This window comes from Mytilus trossulus, chromosome 2 (genome assembly GCF_036588685.1).
Source record: "Mytilus trossulus isolate FHL-02 chromosome 2, PNRI_Mtr1.1.1.hap1, whole genome shotgun sequence".
In the NCBI taxonomy this organism is placed as follows: Eukaryota; Metazoa; Mollusca; class Bivalvia; order Mytilida; family Mytilidae; genus Mytilus; species Mytilus trossulus.
The window spans coordinates 30,238,038-30,260,032 of record NC_086374.1 but is presented as its reverse complement, the minus strand read 5'-3'; the positions used below and the strand labels follow the sequence as shown (position 1 = coordinate 30,260,032).

The following is a 21,995-nucleotide window of genomic DNA, read 5'->3' as shown; positions in this document are numbered from 1 at the left end:
TAAACAAAACTGACGACGCTTTTGAAACAATTATTTGAGCCTATCATTATTTTTCAACGATTTCAGCTAAATATTGAGTGATATTTCGTGCGACTTTTTTTGTATTAACCTTCAATTTGAACACCTAAAGTCAAAAATTGAAAAAAGGGATGTATGAATATTCAGAAACGTGCACGACTCCTCTTCAAATGTCAACAGTATTCAGAATAAAGTGTGAACCCCAAAAATCTGGTACATGTCTTATCAAAGCTTATCTCCGATAAAAACGTGCACGAAACTTGGACAGATTGCATTCAGTTCGCAATGGTTCGTTTTGCTGCTGTTTTGGCTCTCGTTTGTTGTATACTGTGTGGTATGTTTTCATTTTTCTATATGGTTTAAAGCTTCATTTGATTAAATAAAAATGCTGATTATTTAAAATTACGTCTTCGTATCTGCCAAACGTTGGCGTAGACTTCATTGAATAAGTACTGAGTTGATAGCGCAATGTTATAAAAATACTGGAATATATAAGGTTATAACATGTTTTAAATATATGAATATAAAGGATGTTTGGGAAAAACAGTCTTCCGTGATTGGCATTGGTACACTCAAATCGATACTAGATATTTTTAGAGAATGTAGTCCAATGTTCTCTAATCTTCACAGTGTAAAAGTCGCAAAAGGTACATCATTTACTTAATCCATTATCAATACATAATATAAGAATGAGGAGGTGTGGTATGATTGCCAATGAGACAACGGCTATCTACCAAATTGCATATGAAGTGGATTTAAGCAATTATAGGCAGCAGTGAGAAAAACCAATACCAAATTTGGCAGTAAATTTGGCTACAAAAGTTCACGACATAAAAATCGTGAAACGATGAGGTCAGGTTTTCAGATAAGTTTAATCCTGTTTATTGTTCTTGTTTTGAATAATGATTAAATGTGTGCTATTCATATACTTCCGAATAGATGCCCCCCCCCCCCCCCCACAAAAAAAAGACATGTGTGGGATAGTTTTCAACTATGTTTCGGTCTGCATTAGTATTAATAATGGACTTTCTTTAAAAGTACGTCTTACACGGACATTTAATATTCTTTATAACTGTTTTAGTAAACATCAATAACTATTGTTAGCGACAACTTAGTTCATCACTGAAGATCTTTCAGTGACATAAAGTTATATTTGCAGAAGAGTTTAAGTTGTGTACTTCTGATGAATTGTTCGATCAAACTATATCATTGCCGTCTTGATAAAATTCAGCACATCTTTTGATGGAGTCTCTCGTTCGTTTTCAATATTTTTTGGAATTGTTGTTGCCTCATTTCAAAATGTTAATCTTACTCTTCTCCAAAGTTGGGTAGCACAAATACTTATTTTTATTTTTTTTAATTCCAAAATGCATAGCTAGTAGCATCTTTGTTATAGATTTCATTTTAAAAAATAAACATGTGAGGCAATATTTAATAAGAAATTAACAAATCAATGCCATTTTTGTTAAAAAAAAATCCAATCTTATACTTTTTATCATTATAGGTTTCGTAATCACTTACATGTGTTATGTTTATACGACTTAATAAGAAAAAGTACACCTATTTTTTACTTTTTAAACTATTATGCTTGTTATTTTTGTTCACACATCGTTGTCAATATGATAGAATTTGATGCGACTGTCATACAGGTGAGAGATTTAGCTAGCCGTAAAATCAGGTTTAATTCATTATTTTCTAAATAAGAAAATGCCTGTACCAAGTCAGGAATATGACAGATGTTATGCATTCATTTGATGTTTTGATATTGCCTTTCAAGTTGGGACTTTCTTTTTTGAATTTTTCTCGGAGTTCTGTATTTTTGTGATTTTACTTTAACGGTAGACAATAGTTGCTAGATTTATAAGTCTAATTCATTTCTATTTCTATAAAATCGTATGCTAAGTGACAAATATTAAGGGTCTGACATTTGATTCTCTACAATCACTATTATGGATAATTGTGCTGTGGTAGTATCGAAAACAACATGTGCGATTTCAGTTGCAGTTTTCTGCGAAGAGAATTTTTAATTGCTTCCTAACTTCATAGTTCATTTCTTTTCAAGTTTGTTCTTCATTTCAGAAGTTCATAGTTCGTCACCTCCTCTTTCGAACGATGAGATAAGGTTTGTATAGTTCAACGACGTATCAATTCCCTACATTTGGACACGTTTATATTATCGATGCACTGATTTGCTGATCTTTCCTGATATTTTCTTAACAAAAACTGAAGCTTTTTCATAGTTACAGTGTTAACTTGAGAATTGAATATTTCTTTGTGTAACTCATTGGGTGGTAAAGATGTAACCAACTTAATCTGCGTGTAAGCGCTTCGTACTAAAATTGTGCGTACAATCAACGCTATAACATCACAGAGAGAAACTTTGAATTATAAATGCAACTATGAAGTTACAAGTTATTTCTTTAAGCTATGAATTGAGATAGACATATAATATAACTTTAAAGCTTATTTGCAAGTTTTTTATCAGCCGTTATCAGTTATATGGAGTAATGATACAGTAACAACTAGAATTCATTGTAATCATATTCAATATTTTTTCTTTAAATAGAACCGTTATTTTGTGCACCAAAAGGCTAGTGATATTGTAAATCTCAAATGTACTAATATAGTTGTTAATGTTTGTGTCATTTGGTCTTTTGTGGATAGTTGTCTCATTGGCAATCATACCACATCTTCTTTTTTATATAATAGTACAATTTTTACAGTAAATTGCCACCTGATCTTCAGCTACAGTTCCTGCTACCGTCCCCTCCTGTACATCTGCATCAAACACGTGTAGGATTCAAACACCGATGGGTGGATCATTCAGGAAGATGTCACACGAGCAAACCAAGTGGTTGTAGTGTAGTCATCGATGCTACAACAACTGTTAGTGATCTGGCTTTGACCAAGGTGAGAAATTTGTATACGGCTATAGTGTAACTGTCTGTGTTCCAAAACTGTGCAATCTCCTGCTCTAAGCTAGGTGAGAAGTTATACACCATAAGGCTTTTATTAATTGAAGTCGATACTCAACTTCTGTTTGTGATCTGGCTTTGACCAAGGTGAGAAGTAATAAATGACAATGCCATAGTGTAGCTATCTGTTATACAAAAGCTGTGATATTTTTTTATTCTAAACAAGACGATGAGTAATACACGATAGTTTATCATTAAGCTGCCAGTGCCACAATATCTGTTAAGTGATCTGGCTTTGAACAAGATGAGAAGAAATATAGGATAAGACGGTAGTTTAGCTATCTGTGTAACAACAACGAGAGAGATCTTGTTCTAAGCGAGGTGATAAGTAATCTACCATAAGTCTACAATATATTACTAGTAACTAAAGTTATCGGTGCTAGCAACCATTGTAAGTGATCTGGCTATAGGCAATACAAAAAGTAAATTTTGTAGCTGTCAATGCTACAACAACTACATTGTCGTGGTCGAAGCGAGGTATTTGGTATTAGTGTTATATGTTATAGTGATTAAGATAAAAGCACCATATGTTGACTGATGTAATCTTATTTTTGACATTTTAACCCATTAGGTTTACACATTGTTCATTGTTGTCAATATTACGGATTTTTATGCGACTGTCAAACAAGTGGGAGGTTTAGCTAGCTACAAACCCAGGTTTTATCCATCATTTGCTTAATAAAAATAACTGTACCAAGTCAGGAATATGACATTGTTATCCATTCGTTTGATGTGTTTGAGCGTTAGATTTCGACATTTTATTAGGGACTTCCCGTTTTAAGTTTCCTCGGTGTTTGGTGTTTTTGTTATTTTACTTTCGAATGATTGGTTCTAACCAAGGTGAGTGGTAATTTTAGATAAGGCTAAAGTAATGTGAAGTACTCTTACTTTTAATTAGATTATGATTGATTGCGACTGGCCTGTTATCAACATTTATATTAAAGCTTTAATGTTTTATGTCATTTTCAGGGATGTACCGTTGTTGGCTTGATGACCAGACATATGTCATCATCAATATTTTGTGGTTTGGGAAGATCGCATGGGGTCGGCATTTTTGCTAAGTCGGAAGGTCCGGGTATTTACCCTGAAAATTATAACCTGAAAGATACACCCCAGTGTCATAGTAAGTCTTTTATCTAAAATAGTTTATGATGATAAAAATTATTATAGTAATTATTTCTTTATATATGGTTATAAACTAATTGAAACAGAACTACAAAATAGAAATCGTTTCATTAAATGATAAAAATAGTGACAGGAACTGCAGTTAACTATGAAAACAACAGAGACGTACTAACCCTTTGACGAGTAAAGCTCAGAACTGGCCTTTAACTGGAATACAGTCGTATATATGTTAATGTGTATAATATAATGACATAACATAAACCATTAAAAAAAATATAAATTACAGAAGTTGACATTCAAAACTTCTTAAATGAAGCAAAGGCTTATTCAAAATAAAGTTGATACTAAATAAAGGGACATAAGTTAGATTAAACAAACGTACATGACTAATCAGTACTGCATATAGGTAGAAAAATACTTTTCGTGAATATGATCTTTGTCATGAATTAAGACGTTATTTTTTAACATTTTTCAGACAAATGTGATGGTTCATGTAAGCATACCTGTACATTCGACGGACGAAAGTATGATTCAATTGCTGGTCTGACCAATTCAAGAGCTGTTGTTTTAGAAGATAATGTACTATGTAACTCACATGATCCTTACGGTCACAAAGAAAATATCTTAGTTCACGAATTTGCCCACTTAGTTGATAAATACATGCCAAAAGTAGATAGAGACAGGGTAAATATTTTTTTTTAAATTTCACTATGATATTTAATAATGTGCTTAAATGGAGACTAGCGAATTATATGACAAAACAGATCGAGTGCTGTACATTTCAGCTATGACACATTTACTGGGTATCCTTCTAGCATGTCAAGTGTAATTACAATTTAAGACTAACACAAAGATTAAATAAAAAACAGAAGTAAGACAACTAGTCTTTTAATTCTTTTTATTATTAGGTTGCCGTATCATTGACGTTTTCTACTATTTTATGTATAATAATAATTTACATCAAATAAAGCTTAAATTGTCTCAATCTGCAAATTATATTGTATTTGAAGAGTTTTAGCAACAGAAGGTCGCGTAATTTAAATTCTCTAATTCTATGGAAATTTATCCCTTTTCGAACCCATTGTATAAAAAAATTTAATCAACGTGTGGTTGCTGGTGATCTCAGAAGATCATTGGATGATTTTAAGGGTCATGACCTTTTTGGCTGACTGGATGAACCAAAATATGATAACAGGTGTTAATGAAATTGACAACTTCGTGCAATGTGAAAGGCACTCGAAGGGGATTTTCGGTAAACAAAAAAGAAAATGTCTTTTTAATCATTAGAGAAACAGATTCTTACATAGTTACTCGTGGATTATCGGATTTATCCAATCTCGATAGTTAAATTATAAATTTTAAAGTACTCGCCGAGGCGGCTCGAACTTTAAAATTGATAATTTAACTATCTCGATTGGATAAATCCGATAATCCACTGGTATCAATGTAAGAATCTATATTTCATCCATCGTTCGTATTCGTTCTCTTATTTGGCAAAGACTTTTAAAAAAAATGCTTGCATGTATCATACTATTATGTTTTATCTACTGTTTTACACAAATGGTTAGTCTTTATAAATTCTTTAAACTTTTGACCCATTTTAAAAGATTGTTGACACGGGATTGCAGTATTTTGTCTAGTTGTCATATGCATGTGATTTATCATATGTTTTGTTTAAGAGAAAATAGGATTAACTCCTCAACAAAATTGCCCGTTTAATACACATTCATGTATCAACAGTAAACCTCGTCTTAGTATATACGTTCTTTTACATGTGTTAGAATTCAATTAATGTATTTGACCGTTTTAACAAATAAGCAACAGAAAATGTATCCCTTGATGAGAAAAGTTTATATATCCAAAAAAAATCCCAGTTGACGAGTTATTATATATGTCAATAAACCAAAACAAAATCATTATTGTCGTTTTTATTATTTATTTGTTGCGTATCAACATTTCAATATATGTTCGACTGAATTAGTATGTCATGTGTTTATATAAGAAGCAACTTTATGAATTGTCGAGATTATGTAAAAAAATGTTTTAAATTTATAATTCAAATAGTCCTTGTGTGCACGAAGTTTTCTCAAATGAAATATGAATTAATTGACACGTTACGTTTATTTTGCAGAATACACGAATATGACAGTTGTTATCATTTAGTGTGTTTGAGCTTTTGATGTTGCCATTTTATAAGGGACTTTCAATTTTGAATTTTCCTCGGAGTTCAGTAGTTTTGTGATTTTACTTTTTATCATTACTGTGGCTGGACTGTAAGTGTTGCTCTCCGTCTATTGCAATTTATTCAAAATCCTGACCAAAATAGCAGGGTTTTTTTTATACAAGAAAACCAAACTGTTAAACTAGTCAGAAATTCGAACTTACTACTGTAAAAACTCCAGTCCAGTTATGAAAATGAAAGGCGATGAAATAAATAAAACTGAGAATGGAAATGCGGAATGTGTCAAAGAGCAGATAACAGCCTTAGGCAATATAGGTCTTCAGTCCAGCGAGAAAATCCCGCACACGGAGGCGTGCTTCAGCCGGCCCCTAACCAAAAATGTATACTTGTTCAGTGATAATGGACGTCATACTAAACTCCGAAATATATAAAAGAAACTAAAATAAAAAATCATGCATACTTACAATCCTATGGGACTTTAATTCCACACCAATAATATATATATAGATGTTTAGACGAGTTGTATATACATTATGTACACAGCCATGTATCACCATCATTGATGGCGATCCGATGGATACATCTGTTGTAGGGTTGTCACTGACTCAGACGTACTTATGAAAATAATTATTTTCTGTGACTGTATCTTACATTAATTTGTAGGATCCTTTACTATAGATAATTTAGCTGATCTGTAACAATAACATCTTCATGCCTTATATATCATGTACTGTAGTACGCCGCTAGATTAAAACTGACGTGGAAAGGTAACACATGCCCACCAAAAGCTCTTTTTTTGAGAGCCCAGGTGGTCGTGCGGTCTAGCGGGACGGCTGCAGTGCAGGCGATTTGGTGTCACGATATCACAGGAGCATGGGTTCGAATCCCGGCGAGGGAAGAACCAAAAATTTGCGAAAGCAAATTTACAGATCTAACATTGTTGGGTTGATGTTTAGACGAGTTGTATATACATTATGTACACAGCCATGTATCACCATCATTGATGGCGATCCGATGGATACATCTGTTGTAGGGTTGTCACTGACTCAGACGTACTTATATATATATATATATATATATACAACTCGTCTAAACATCAACCCAACAATGTTAGATATATATAAAGTGTATATATAAAGTGTATAAATTTACGATTTTTAGGCTAAATATAATGGGCTTTTTCTCTTTAAAGGTGGTGCAACGCAGGAATCTACCATTTGTTTATACAGACATTGCATTTTTTGTTTGACTAAAACTGAACAGTAAAACTCATGGTTTAAAGTTAAATGTAAATGTATCAAATGCAATTTTATGTGAACTTATTATTTTACAGTTGAGATATGTATATAACTACATAAAACAACACGGTACATGGCAGCATGGATATGGTACGGCAAATTCTGCTGAGTATTGGGGCGAGGCTACATCTTCATTCTTCCATACAATTATTCGCACTGGGGCTGATCCTGCAGTGGGAATGAACAAGTAAGATACTGTTGCTTTGAATTAATTACGATCGTCTATTTATTTATATCACTATTTTGAATCTTTCAGTTTGGATGAAGCGGGATTTGACAATTGGTTGCCAAATGGTCTTAATATCGAATAATGTAACAGGGCTAAATAATAGTTACTTGTAATATTTTTTAGAATTGTCAATTATTTTGAAAATTTGGTTAATGCTATTTTTTCTCCCTTATGAATTTGTATTATTTTGAAACGCATTTTTTTAAGATGTTATCTAAGATCTTATTGTAAGCATCCAATAGTTACAGCAATATCATTCACTTTTTTTCAGTTGCAACTTCAATCATCTTTGTGGAACAGAGATGGAAAATAGAGCGTGGTTGAAAACACATGATATCTGGCTGTATAATCTTCTTGTGAAAATCTACACTAACAACAATCCAACAGTACCAAGTACACTCAAAGTTTGCCAATAAAGATTATAATGATGCATGCATTTGTTTCCAATTTTAAATTGTATTTGACCCGTTTATATAACACAGTATTTTGTCACTTTCCTACTTGGTGACAGTTTTTTTTTTAATCAGACGCCTTTGCTTTGAAGTAGGTGTTTCTCGTTGGATAAGTTAGCAGTTTTCCATATTATTGTATTTTATGATAAATTTCGGCTCAAATATGTGGATTGTTACTTTTGTTAACTAGTATGATATGAACAGAAGTATCAAAATGATAGTATACAGCCCGTAACAGAGAAGTGATCGAATTCGCGTTTCTTTACCGTCAGAAAAAGTTACGTTATCGACAAACTTATTTCAGAAGTGACATAATTTAATTTTCTTCATCAACAAAATATTTCATGTCCAACGTGTAAGTTTTCATTGTTTAAGTCGAAGTTTTTTTAACACAGTAAACATTTTTTATAATCAACCTCTGTCATTGGCATTTTCATTTTAACGGTAAAGGATCAAATACGGGATCTCCGAAATTTCTATCATTTGTTACGAGGAAATCATTATTCAATCGAACATATGTCATATGTCACACATATTATGAAATACAAAGGAGTTGAAATGATCAAATACTTTCTAACTGACGGAAACAAAAATACATAATCTAGAATGTGTGTTCTGTCATAAACAATGGCTTCGTCGTGCGAATCGACGAGATCATGTTACATGTAACTGATCTAAGCTGTAGAAACAGTTGGTGCGACCTCGATAAAAAATTTATCAATTTAATAGTCGGTTGATAACAAAACTTTACGACAAAAGAGATGATTTCAGCTTTCCAATTGTGAACTTTCCATTTCTAAGTACATGTAGCAACATTCCAGCAACACCTGCATACGGGGTATATATCTCCCAATTGATACGATATTCCCGTGCTTGCATTCCCTATCATTATTTTCTTGATAGAGGTTTGCTGCTCACAAGGAAGCTATTAAACCAAGAGTTTCAAATGGTGCCGTTGAAATCATCCCTTCGTAAATTTTACGTACGCCACCACGAGTTGGTTGACCGTTATTGAATAACCGTTTCACAAATAATATCGGATATGTTCCTTACATCGTAACTACAATCCCCTTCCCTCTCATGAATGTGACCTACCGAATTATAGTATTTACCGGATTTGTAATCACATACGCAACACGACGGGTGCCACATGTGGAGCAGGATCTGCTTACCCTTCCGGAGCACCTGAGATCAACCCTAGTTTTGGTGGGGTTCGTGTTGTTTATTCTTTAGTTTTCTATGTTGTGTCATGTGTACTATTGTTTGTCTGTTTGTCTTTTTCATTTTTAGCCATGGCGTTGTCAGTTTGTTTTAGATTTATGAGTTTGACTGTCACTTTGGTATCTTTCGTCCCTCTTTTATTACAAGCGATAAATATTCATGACTACAATATTAAAGAATTTATTGGAGTCACATCCACTGTTTCTACTGTAAACATGAACTCGTCGGTTAGTGCAATGAAGACACTTTTAAAGATTGAGATTGTTGGTTTATTCTTTACACCTTCGAGGTATTAAAATTATTTCAGTGTTCATTTAAAGTTAAATTTATTTTCAAATCTCTTCTGTTTAATATTGTCGAAACTTCCGTTTAAGATTCTGTGGTAAACTATCTATTCTATAGTTAGGACCATTTTATAATAAATACCCTTTTGTACAAGAATACTTTCTTTATAGAAGTATAGATCTGCTGGTTATAGATTTTTTTTTATAACTTTTATTATTGTGACGACGCGCTATGAAATTCAGATTAATTTATAAATGAAGTTGTATACAAATTTTTGGTCAAAACTACAAATCTTTTAAACAGTTCGACGAGTGCGTCGATGTTACAGTAGTCTGTTTACTGTAAGTTACTAAGCTTGGCCCGATTCATCTAGATCTGTCATTTATGGAAACTAATTCACCCCTTTCTGAGACATTCATTTTTATTTCACCATCAGACATGGAGATACATTTGTAACTAAAGGAAAACTCTCAAATTAAAGAAATTTGACATGACACACTGAAACTTTCTTATAATCAATTGAACGACTGCTTTTCTTACATATGTGATTTTTCATGGTCAAACTTTGTCATTGTTAACGGACATTTTGAGAATTTTTGTTGTAAAAAAATTGTGTTTTTTAAAGAAATGAACATTCAAAATTTAAGAACTTCATGAACATGTATAGGAAGCGGAATTATTGCACATCTATGTTTCGGTAAATTAAATTCAAATCCGAATTGAACATTTATGACACACAAAAAGAGAAACCAGAATCTTTTGATGACCAAACGTATGTACACGTTGGGGCGATTTAGAGCTTTTCAGAAGGAGTGAGATTCCACCCTTGTTGAAAGCCTTGTGGAGACCTCTAGATTTTTAAATTCCTTCCGTTTTTCTCATGGATGGAGTGTGGTCTCTCTATAAATTACCCCATATCTTTTCATTTCCCTATTTACCGAAGGTTCCATTGGATCATATATATTAAACTAAATGTACAAAACAGGCTCAAGAAAAGGCGAAATTTCTTTTTCAAACCCGAACTAGAAATCCATTTTTTTCTAATAGAGCACCTTACATTATCGTCAATGAGTTCAGATATGTGAAAAATTATATAATCATACACAAGAAAGAAACCCTTAACGGGCTTTCAGCAATATTTTTTACCCTTTTAATATTAAGTAAATATTAACATGTACATGTATTTGATAAAGTACATGCAGATATAACAAAGAAACTGCACGGTATCCGACGTAAGAGTACACTTTTTACTGCACGCGTAGTCGGGTGCGTTCACTACGAGGACACTTGTACCCAACTACGCGTGAAGTATGAGTACAGAATCGTCACATACAGGAAAGTTTCTATGTTATCCTAGTATATTATCCGACAGTTAAGAATACAATCTGGTCAAATTTTGAAGTTGAACATGTGGGAATTTTTTATTTTTGCCACGGACCATTTAATTTTCATGGAGGAAGGGGCCTGGTAGTTTTTAGAAAACAATATTCTGACCCTGATATTGACTTATCAAGACGTCCTTCCATAAATCTTTTTTTTCTGTTCTGACTTTGAAGAAATGACTACTTTTCGCCGGATCGAAATGGTGCATGGACATATTTTGTTTTATATTATTAGAATTATTTTCAATATTATCTGTATTAAACTTGATTATCGACACATGAAAGTTTGTCAGCATTGTCAATCTTGTTAACGTTAAAGTACCAATAGTTCGGTCACTACTCAATTAAGTTTGTCGATAACGTACTTGAGCTAATTTTTACGGTAAAGAAACATCAATTCGATCACTTCTCTGTTACGGGCTGTAATTTTGTTTATTTACAGTTTCTCATTAGTTTCTCTCTCTATTATCGGATATCCCTATCATTTTCGCCATCAAACACAAAATGGGTAAAAATCATCATGCATGGGCAATAACTTCAATTTTTGTGTAACTAGTTTCCCCACGGATGAAGGTGGCCATGTATGGTTTAAGTTTGCAATGAGAAGATTTTGTAGAATTTAATGGACGACGGCAGACGACGGGCGCCAAGAGAAAGCAATAGATCATACCAGCCCTTGAGCAAGTATATCGACATTCAAAAAAACTCATCAGAGATGCCAGACGCGTGTTTCGTCTACAAATTGAAAAGACTCGCCAGTAACGCCTTAAAAAAATCAAAGGCAAAAAATGTACAAAGCTGAAGAGTACAAAAAGATCCGATATTTCATACCAAATACAGCTAACATCATCTATATGCCTGGGGTGGAAAATCCCATCCTATAAGGAAGTAACTTACAGTGTTGGTCTTTTTTATTGCTTGCAGATCTCGCCTTTTTAGGTATTTATATCAAATATGTTTTCCTCCTAAAACAATAATGTGGGTTAAGTCATCTTTCAATAATAATAACCCCTAGACGGAATCGATAAGTCGGTGCTTGTTAAGTGGGTAAGATGAGGTTATATAAAATACCAATAGAATAACGACCGTGATTGACAGTATAACCTCATCTGACCCACAACATTGCTTTATTTTGTTGTTTTGTCACCGGGTCATAATTTGTTTTCTATGTTTTCCGAAGTTTTTCTGCACATAGTTTTGGTTCTCTTATCTCCTCTATTTTTTCGTATCGATATTTTTTTAATTTACATCTCTTTCCGTTCATATGATAGGTTTTTGTTCCAATTAGATAGACTAGTAAAACTCCGTCGCATGTTTAGTTCGCCTGAACCAAGTCCTGGATATGTTGATAATGTGTACGTCTTTGGCACGGTATATTTTTTTTTAAATGATTTAATATTTTGCTTCGCCTACATATTTGATTTCTTTTTTAGTCGATCCGAGCTCGCTGTTTCTGATTCGCTTTGTTTTGCGTTGTTTCTTTTTAAAAACAAAAATTTGAGGGAGGGAGGTTCTCTTTTTTGCTTTCGAGAGGGTTTTCTTACTTTAATGCAGAACATGCGGTAACTCTTAATTGTGTGTTGTACAAAAATGTAGTTATGTGATTTTATTCTACTGCGCCTCAAAAAAAGCAAGAAAACATCAAAAATAAATTTTATTCTGAATCTGAGTCAGAAGAGACCCCAAGCATCTTTAAAAGTTTGGGAATCTTTTTTGTTATAAATTTATTATACTCCAACTGGTTTTCGTAAATAAGGTCCAATAATGGGCGCTTTTTCGCTTTAAGTTTTTTTGGTCGCGCAACCGTAAGGTGGGTCAATTCAACGGCCTTGTCTTCTATCTTGGCATCTGTTTGAACAGGCCCAGCGGCGACATCTAGTTGCTGAAGGGCAGGTCCAGCTACGGCATCTGGTTCAGCTACGACAGCTGGTTGTTTAGGAACCGGACCAGCTACGGCAGCTAAAAGGTTACGCGAAGGTCTCAGCTTTTCCTTTTTCATAAGAATGGTAGGTGCTGCAAAAAAAACGTATTTTGAAAAATGTATCAAAGGTATATCAGTTAAAGATTAAAAGAAATGAATTTTTGAAAACGAACATAAAATATCAAGCAGGAAAAAAGGTGTACATTTTATCATTTTTACAGGGGGTTAGAATGAAAAGTTGTGTCCTGCATTTTTGTTTTAGATTTAATCTCTGTCCTGTCTTTTTTTCACTCTATTCGGTACTGCCTTTTTTATGAGTTTATCCTGACTTTTTTAAAACAAATTTTCATCCTGTCTTTTTCTTTTCTGCAGCTTCTCTTCCTGAGTAAAATTCCAGAAAAAGGGGGGTCTAGTCCCTATTCGCCTATGGTTGGTTCAAGCGGATTAAATGAAACTAAATGTTTATCAATCATTGAAATAATAGTATATATCGTGCACTCACCATAGCTTGCATTGTTAACGTCTGCCATGTTGATGAACACAATCCACGTGTAATGTAAAATTAAAACCTACAAAGGTGTGCTCGACTCAGAACAAAAAAAGGAGGTCGCTAGGAACGAGAATTTGAGAATGTCATTAAATGAACTGACAATCAAATTATTCTTTATATTTAAGCAATCTGTGTTTCCGTTGTCCATTATATCAATTTATTTAATTTATTTATTGAGGGGGCAAAAGGGGGGGTCAATATAACAGCAAATTGATTTCGCTTTAAATAGTCTCAGATTTTTTGTTATTTCTAATAGAAATAACAAAAGTGTGAAGGGGTTAAAACAGATAACAGTAAATCAAGAATTGTTCCAAATTTAATATTTACGTATGGAGATAGTATTTTAATTTGAACAACTAGTAGTGCAACAATACTAAATTTAATTAACAGATGTATTCCTATATTTAGCAGGAAAACAGAAAATTTCGTCCAATGGCCAACAATAAATTAATGTAGGGATAAACAGGGTACCTGACCGAAAATTAGAGACGCTGTAGGAGCAATTGACGGAACATCAACACAAATATATCTATTGTCCGCAATTGGGTCACACGTGACAGTACCTTCATTGTTCATTATATAAGATATCTTGTACATTAATATACGACATTTTATTTATATTTTATTATATAAGAAAACTTTTAAAAGATGCAAGATACCTTATAAAAAAAAATTATATACCTATACATTTTGTAAGGTATCTTATATAAATCATAAACTTTAGAAGATGTCTTATAAAAACTTAATATATAGTTGACCTATAGCACATCTAAGAAACAAACGTAACCAGGAAAACCAGGATAAATAACCACCGAAAATGAGGTCAAGGTCAGATGAACCCTGAGACATACCTGTAAACCTTACAATCATTACATGCTTTGAATATAGTTGACAATTGCATACTGTTTCTAAGAAGCAAACTTAACCAGGATATTTAAGATTGACCAATGAACCACGAAAATAAGTTCATGGTCAGATGATAATTGTCAGACAAAAATATAAACATTACAATAATTCCATATATACACTAAACGTAGTTAGCCTGTTGCTTATAGTATAAGAAAAACAAACCCAAAAAAAACTTAACAATTAGCAATGAACAATAAAATGTTGGTCAAGGTCAAATAAGACATGCTAGACTCGCATGTACATCGTAAAATATTTGTATACACCAAATATAATCGACCTATTGCATACAGTATTAGAAAAACAGCCCAAACACAAAACTTTAACAACTGAACCATGAAAATAAGTTCAAGGTCAGATGACACCTGGCATTTGGACATGTACACCTTACAATCATTTCATACACCAAATATGGTACACCTATTGTTCATAGTATTAGTAATTGAGAAACAGACTTCACCACAAAAACTTAACCTCAAATTTTATAAAACGGTAAATAGTACAATTTTCTTAATTTTGATAAATATATACATAAAAAATGGCGGGTTTTTTTCTCAATTCATGACCATTTGATAAATAGGTTATTTCTGAATAAAAAAAGCATAAATTTTTATGATACTTATAAAATGCAGAAATTACAACTTATTTAACAAAAAACAATTATGGTTTATATTTTAAAACAAAAAAGTTATGTCTTTCTTTTGGGAGGAAAAATAAGGCCACAAATCCGAATTTAGAGCAAATATACAAAATTTCGACCTCATTTTACTCAAAAAGTAGCACATGGAGGTATATTTTTTATAACATATTTGATTAAATCAGCCAAATAATAGACTATATATGGAAATTTTCATCAAACTGTAAATACAGTCTCAAAACTGTATCGTATGCCCTTTTTAATGGAAGTTGTGGTCATTGAATGAAGCCTGGGCTCCTGGCTAAATGCGTGTGGTGGTCACGAAGAGGGGGTGGTTTCAGGATACCAGGCTATTGTTATCATTACCATAAAATCTTAAAGGGTAGCACCTGTTTATCATTTTGCATACGTTTTCAGTAAAATGAGCGTACATGATTTATAAGAATGTTTTAATTTCACTGGTTATTTCTCATTCGTGGCAATAGTAATTGAGTAATGCTGGCCATGTTGGTAAATAGGAACAACCATTGTTTTCAAATAAAATCTTAAAACATAGAACCCTGGCAAAGAGTAAGTATGGCTAATATATGGCTGAAAAGGCTTAGTCACCAATTATTTATTCATGTCTGTATTTTTGTGATCATATTGATACACATATTAATTCAAAATCAAATTATATTTAATAAAGCCAGAGACATATATACGTGTATATATGTCTCTGATAAAGCGGACTATTTTGCCGTTATATATAAACATGCAACTTTTGATAGTCACTGAAAATACTGAAATGAAAGCCATTGATTTTCATTATTTTTCAGTGCTTATAAATCATATGACCACTAGATTGTAAATAAACTAGGAGGCATCACAGATGAATTTGATAATTATTGGAAACGAAACTGACGGGCTTTACGTATACTAGTGTGGTAATTCAAGAAATAAATACACAAGAAAATATGTTTTATTGCTGCTTTCCATCTTAAAGTCATAGTTAGGTCTTAAACCAATTGCAAAAACTTACATTTCAATGAAAGGTTAGAAAGCCCTATATATATGGATCAGTTTGGACAAAGTTCACACCTTAAAAATAAAAAAAAACTATTATGCAGAAAAATGTTTTTTTTCTGTTTTCGGTCATAGGACGATTAAAAGACGAGCAATATGTAGATAAACATTTAGGAATGTAAAACTATTAATAAATCTTCTGAATAGAGTAATACATAAAAAAACACATATTTGTGAGGCATAATTTACTCAAAATTGTCCAAAATCTGCTCTTCGGGTCTGGGCAGAAACAAACTTCTCTATTACTTTGTCAATATTCACACTGAAATCCCGATGAATATGCAGTAATGCTATGTAACTGTCATTGTTCATTGTTGATCGTACATTTGTTTTCAATAACATTCGTAGTACCGTGACTGATAGATCTCCATCATGACATGGTAGCACTCGCCAGATGTTATAAACAAGAGTACGTGTTCGTCATCGAGCGACCTCCCAATTGAATTCGTCAAAATTACATGCCAGGTCAGTTTCGTATGTTTCAGACATTATTGAGATTTGTTTGTTTGGGATATTTCCTAGAACACAATGAAGCAGATACAGCACAAAGAAGCGATTTTCTAATAATACTTGATGCGACTCCACTCACCAGTTCTCTATTCATATGGTCTATCAACACAAAAAATAATGAGACTTTGAATACTGTTTTAGCGTGGTTGCAGGTTGATTGGCCCCGTTAGCCTGTTGATCATATTGACTCGGCATATTTTTAACGATAACAAAGGGATCTGATAATTCTAATGCCCATAGGTGCATCTCATTCCAAACTGATGAACTGTACAGTGTAAAATGTGCTTCAAAACTACATGTCTTAGACTGAGTATTACAAATTCAAATCTTGTAAAAGATACAAGTTACCTCCCGATTTTGTCATAATCTCCACACAAAAAATATTTTGAAACCAAATGTCGGTATTTAATGATATGTCATCAATTAAAAAAGTGACAGCATAGGTGTTTCCTTTAACATTCAATTGATAAATTTTTATTTTGCCATTTCTTTCTTGCATGCAGAATCAATGTGCACGAAACTGTGTGTTAGCATATAGGGAGCTTTAATCTTTTTCTGCATGACTCAAACACTTGTAACTAGGTTGTCAAACTAATATCTGGGATAGATGAAAAGACACAACTTCCAATCAATTAACTTTTTTGTATTTTATAACATGGTGGTTTGTGATTGTTGATTAGAGCTAAATGTATGGTTGATTTTCAGTCTAACTTTATTTCATTTGTACATTGTTGTATGCTGGTATAGACTTTTTGCTTAATTCACAGTAACCATTTATTTTAAGTTGTACATTCATATTATGTACATGTATATACCTTTTAATTTCATAATACATCATTACTAAGACATCAAAAATAAATATTAAAACTATTAAACAACATTCACCACTTTTCATATTTATAAATATTTCTAATGAACACTATCACGATTTTGAAGCATTTTAACAATCAAATACATTGTATGCTAAGACTGCAATGCCTCTGATGATTCTTTAAGTTTGTTTATAGATTTTGAAACTTCTGACTTAAGTTCTTGTAGTCTTCTGAACTGTTCATCAAGTAATGTTGGTGCACTTTCTAACTTGTTTGTAAGTTTTATAAACTCAACTGCCTGATCATATGCCTCATCCTGTGGGCTTTCATTCTCAATATTCAACTCAGATGTTTCCAAATAGGATTCTTCTAAAGCTGTAGACTTTTCTTTAATATCTAAAAAAAAACATAAAAAAATGCAATGTACACTTCTCATGTAAGAAACATACACTTTTATTTTCAAATAAAGTAGCAATAGCAAAATACTATAGATGTCTGAGATATCTAGTAATCTCAGTAGATGTGCATCAATTTAAAGTCCAAACCAATGCATCACATATATAATGTATATATATATATATATATGCTTTGGGAATGGACTCCAATTTTTTTCTAAATAATATGTTTTTGGTTTTATTTTTTATTTGCTAAATATTATTTTAATACACATGTATGAAAATTAATGTTGACCTTTTATGTTTATCTAATGTGTTCTTGCTCTTATCCATGCACTTTCTGACTATTATTACAATAAAAGTAGTTTAGAGATATAAACAATGGTGGAGGGAGTTTTTGCACATGAAAGAGGGACTACATGTAGATGTGTAGGGGTAATCCGAGATTACTATGATGTTCAACAGCTGTATTGCCAGACAAGCTTGGGTGTCTGACAAAACAGCTGTTGGACGTCAGAGTAATCTCGGTCTAGTAGATGGGGTTTACAGAATAGAGAATAACATGAATAATGCAACAGAAAAATTAAGAATTTTAGAGAAAAATACTTTATGGAATAATGGGATGCTGAAAAATAAATAACAGAGGATATTCATGATAATGGGTATAGTTTATCGTTATTGTAGACCCAGATTCTCTCCATAAACTTAGACTTCTGACCCTGAAAAAGAGCACGTTGTTGTACACATGAAAATGTAATAAGATGTCGATTTATGGAGGGTGTTACCAGCCATGTATATAACACGTCTCATATTATAAAGATCGGTTAATTAGTTACCATCAGAAGAGGAATATGGAGAGAAGACCACGTCGTCATTTGGAGCACTATCTACATCTTCGATTATTTCTTTAAAGGACGGTGGTTTAGGTCGTTCAGGTATTGGTTTGTTTTTATGCATCTCAGTCGGGTATTTTTTTAATGTAGTTGACGTGGTTAGATCGTCTGTTCTGTTCTAAAATGAAAAACTGGTGCCAACTTTATTATTTGTGTTTACGTTTTTCATGACAGGAAGTCGACACATTTTATACCTTCTTTTCAAAAGATTTCTGACTTTCTTTTTATTTGTATTTTCCTCCGTTGTGGAGCACACGTGCACACGAAAAAAATACGAAAAGAAATAATTTAAACCCCTTATTATTTAAGTCTAGAATACATTACACAGGCACTTGTCTCTGAAAGAATCCTATATACCTTAGGCATATAAGAATTTTTCTCTTGTCTAAAAAAAAAATCCTAAATACAGGGGGGGGGGGGGGGGGGAATCTGAGACAAGTGCCTGTGATACATTAGCGTTGGAAAATGTAGATCAAGTATTATTTGTTCACTAGAAAGTAAGTACCCTTATACATGAATGGCACTAATATTAATATTATGCTTAAAAAATGGAAAATGGTAAATCATACATTGAATGTATCTATGACCATCTATTAGTCCCACTCGATCAGACATATCTCTGATACAAATTACAATGAATGCAGACGCATTATTCCGTATTAATTTAGTAGAACTAATTTTGTTTTCAGAGTTACTGTAATGATAATTCTAACTTTATCAATATCCAAAAGGAAATTGCTAGCATAATAAAATGCAAGGATTTGTATAGAAATCCTTGTAAAATGTAAATTCTACATAGTTGCTTATTAGAAAGAAATCGTATTACCGTATAGCGTTTTTAATGAATAAAATCAATAACATTCAGATTAATATATATCAGCATGTGGGCTTTGCATCCACTTGTTTGATCCCGTCGCATTTTTGTGTCTGTAACAATTAAGTCAGGAGCCTCTGGCCTTTGTTATTTTTGAATGTTTTATACGATCATGTACATGATGTACGCCCGTCAAAATTTTGACGGGACGTAAATCATTGAGGTATACAAATGTCCGGCTTTCCGTCCGTTTGTTTGGCGTCTAAAAAGAGGGACGAAAGATACCAAAGGGACAGTCAAACTCGTAAATCTAAAACAGACAACGCCATGGCTAAAAATGAAAAAGACAAACAGAAAAACAATAGTACACATGACACAACATAGAAAACTAAAGAATAAACAACACGAACCCCACTAAAAACTAGGGGTGATCTCAGGTGCTCCGGAAGGGTAAATGTCGCACCGTAAATTTCATCTAAATTTTATGAAAGTAACATAGTTTTTTTTTAGTTACGAGACTATTTTTACTAAACTGGTGTGTGTTTTTTTTCAAAAACGATCAAGTTATGATTTGACATACTTCTTAGTTATATTAAGGTGGCTGGTACGGGTCGCCGTATATATGGGACTCTTGTGGTTTTGAACTCGAAATTCAATTTTGTACGGACAAAATTGACTTTTGTCAACAAAAATGAGTTCAGTTTAACAAAATTTGTAGCATACTACAAAGGAGTAGGTCCGGTAAGGACCGATTTTGGCCTCAAATATTTCAGGTTCATCTGACGAAAGATTTTTACCACTTTTTAAACACTTAAGTGTCTATTTCATTTGAATCAATCAGTTTATGTGAAAGATTTTAACTGATTTAGTCATTTAAAACGATCCGATTCAAGCTCAAGTATGGAAAATCTATCAAATATGCCGAAAAATGTCACTTTTCGGTTGTTTTTTGTCAAAATTGAACGTGGCCGCATTCGTGTTCATCCTCAACCTTTATATATGTTATGTATTATAATAAAATACAACTTACATTTCAATATTAAGGATGAACACGAATGCGGCCACTTTTGTTTAACACGAAAACCGTCTAAAATTTAACTAAAATGCTAGAATTGTGAAGATTTCAGTGATTTAGCATGACTTTATGGTGCTAGTACTCGATATATGTGCATTGTATTGTAAAAACAGCCAATATTTATGTAGCAGAAGCATTCTACTGTCCAATAAATAACTAAAGGTTTACATTTTAAAACAATTTTGTAAAACTGCTAAATTTTGGGGCCAAAAAGGGGTCTTACTGAACCTACTCCTTTGAAATTTTGTTATACAAAATTATCTTTCAGTGGACAAAAGTCACTTTTGTCATGACAAATATTTTGTTATGACAGAATTGAATTTTGTACAAAACCACAAGAGTCCCATTCGGCGCCCCGTAGCTGGGGCCTATTCGAAGTTTCTATCAGAAGTGTCGTATTTTTTGTTATTTTATTCAATACAGAAGGTGAATCAAATTGGTCGGAAAAAGTAGGGGGTTACGGACCATTTAAGCTCACTGAAAATTTTACTTTTAAACAGGTATGTAAAAGGGACCATTTTTCAATTAAATGATAGGGAAAATAGAGGTGTTGACATATTTTTATCGGAATATATAAAAAACGTACTATGACTATAAAAAGCTGAAATATAGCTTCAAAGAATAAGCAAATAAAAAACATAGCGGTCACCGATACGGGAAAAAAAATATTTGCCTAAAAACCCAAATATTGGCGGGAAAATGGTGAAAATGGGTTAAATGTCATTTTGACCCTTTAACTAATACGGATAATAACGAAAATAAGTCTCATATCTACAATGATTTTACATTTCTAATCAATCAAAATATTTACAAAAATTATGTCGTTCTTACAACAAATACTTTTTTAATTCATGCGTGAAATTATGCGCAGTCGAATAGTCCCGAGCCAACTTATCTAAAGAACTGTTTGCCTTTTTTTGATGATTTAAAATTCAATTTAAGAGATATTGAGTTTTTTGTTTAAAAAAAGGGGGTCAAATGTCGCGCCCGTATTTCAAAAACGATTTATGATTATTGGTTAAAACTTTACACACTTCTTAGTTATATTATCTTAAGATCTGTATTCTTTATGGTGATGATTCAAGATTTTATTTTATTTGGAAACATAAAAAAAGAGGGGCGGGGGTTCACATGTCGCGCCATCATCTCAGAAACCATTTATGATTATTGCATAAAACTTTGAACACACTCAACACGATGGACGTATCATCCGCTCGTGGTACAGCTGTTTATTTTAATTTTAGTTCATT

General features: G+C 32.7%; 3 protein-coding genes across 3 annotated transcripts; 1 reads left to right on the top strand and 2 right to left on the bottom strand.

Annotated features, from left to right (window-relative positions):
• The first annotated feature begins 278 nt into the window (after nt 1-278).
• On the top strand, nt 279-8,261 carry LOC134705031 (uncharacterized). The gene is made up of 7 exons (XM_063563799.1): nt 279-352; nt 2,098-2,140; nt 2,742-2,928; nt 3,963-4,116; nt 4,594-4,802; nt 7,634-7,785; nt 8,099-8,261. Exons 1-7 carry the CDS (start codon nt 304-306, stop codon nt 8,241-8,243), a joined length of 939 nt encoding a protein of 312 aa, XP_063419869.1. The 5' UTR covers nt 279-303; the 3' UTR covers nt 8,244-8,261.
• A 4,547-nt stretch (nt 8,262-12,808) lies between these two features.
• LOC134706968 (uncharacterized) lies at nt 12,809-13,778 on the bottom strand. Its single transcript, XM_063566367.1, has 2 exons — nt 13,591-13,778; nt 12,809-13,180 (listed from the first exon to the last, which is right to left on the bottom strand). The coding sequence occupies exons 1-2, from the start codon at nt 13,616-13,618 to the stop codon at nt 12,822-12,824; spliced, it is 387 nt and encodes a 128-aa protein (XP_063422437.1). The 5' UTR covers nt 13,619-13,778; the 3' UTR covers nt 12,809-12,821.
• A 3,672-nt stretch (nt 13,779-17,450) lies between these two features.
• Nucleotides 17,451-19,043, bottom strand: LOC134706967 (UPF0449 protein C19orf25 homolog). Its single transcript, XM_063566366.1, has 2 exons — nt 18,800-19,043; nt 17,451-17,964 (listed from the first exon to the last, which is right to left on the bottom strand). The coding sequence occupies exons 1-2, from the start codon at nt 18,918-18,920 to the stop codon at nt 17,720-17,722; spliced, it is 366 nt and encodes a 121-aa protein (XP_063422436.1). The 5' UTR covers nt 18,921-19,043; the 3' UTR covers nt 17,451-17,719.
• Between the last annotated feature and the right edge of the window lie 2,952 nt (nt 19,044-21,995).

Excerpts from the sequence above, each read along its gene's own strand:
- LOC134705031 (XM_063563799.1), top strand. The coding sequence starts at position 304 with ATGGTTCGTTTTGCTGCTGTTTTGGCTCTCGTTTGTTGTATACTGTGT. Across the intron at positions 2,929-3,962 it reads GTGATCTGGCTTTGACCAAG|GGATGTACCGTTGTTGGCTT; the intron begins GTGAGAAATTTG and ends TGTCATTTTCAG. Across the intron at positions 7,786-8,098 it reads CCTGCAGTGGGAATGAACAA|TTGCAACTTCAATCATCTTT; the intron begins GTAAGATACTGT and ends ACTTTTTTTCAG.
- LOC134706968 (XM_063566367.1), bottom strand. The coding sequence starts at position 13,618 with ATGGCAGACGTTAACAATGCAAGCTATG. Across the intron at positions 13,181-13,590 it reads CGTTAACAATGCAAGCTATG|CACCTACCATTCTTATGAAA; the intron begins GTGAGTGCACGA and ends TTTTTTTTGCAG.
- LOC134706967 (XM_063566366.1), bottom strand. The coding sequence starts at position 18,920 with ATGCATAAAAACAAACCAATACCTGAACGACCTAAACCACCGTCCTTT. Across the intron at positions 17,965-18,799 it reads TCCATATTCCTCTTCTGATG|ATATTAAAGAAAAGTCTACA; the intron begins GTAACTAATTAA and ends GTTTTTTTTTAG.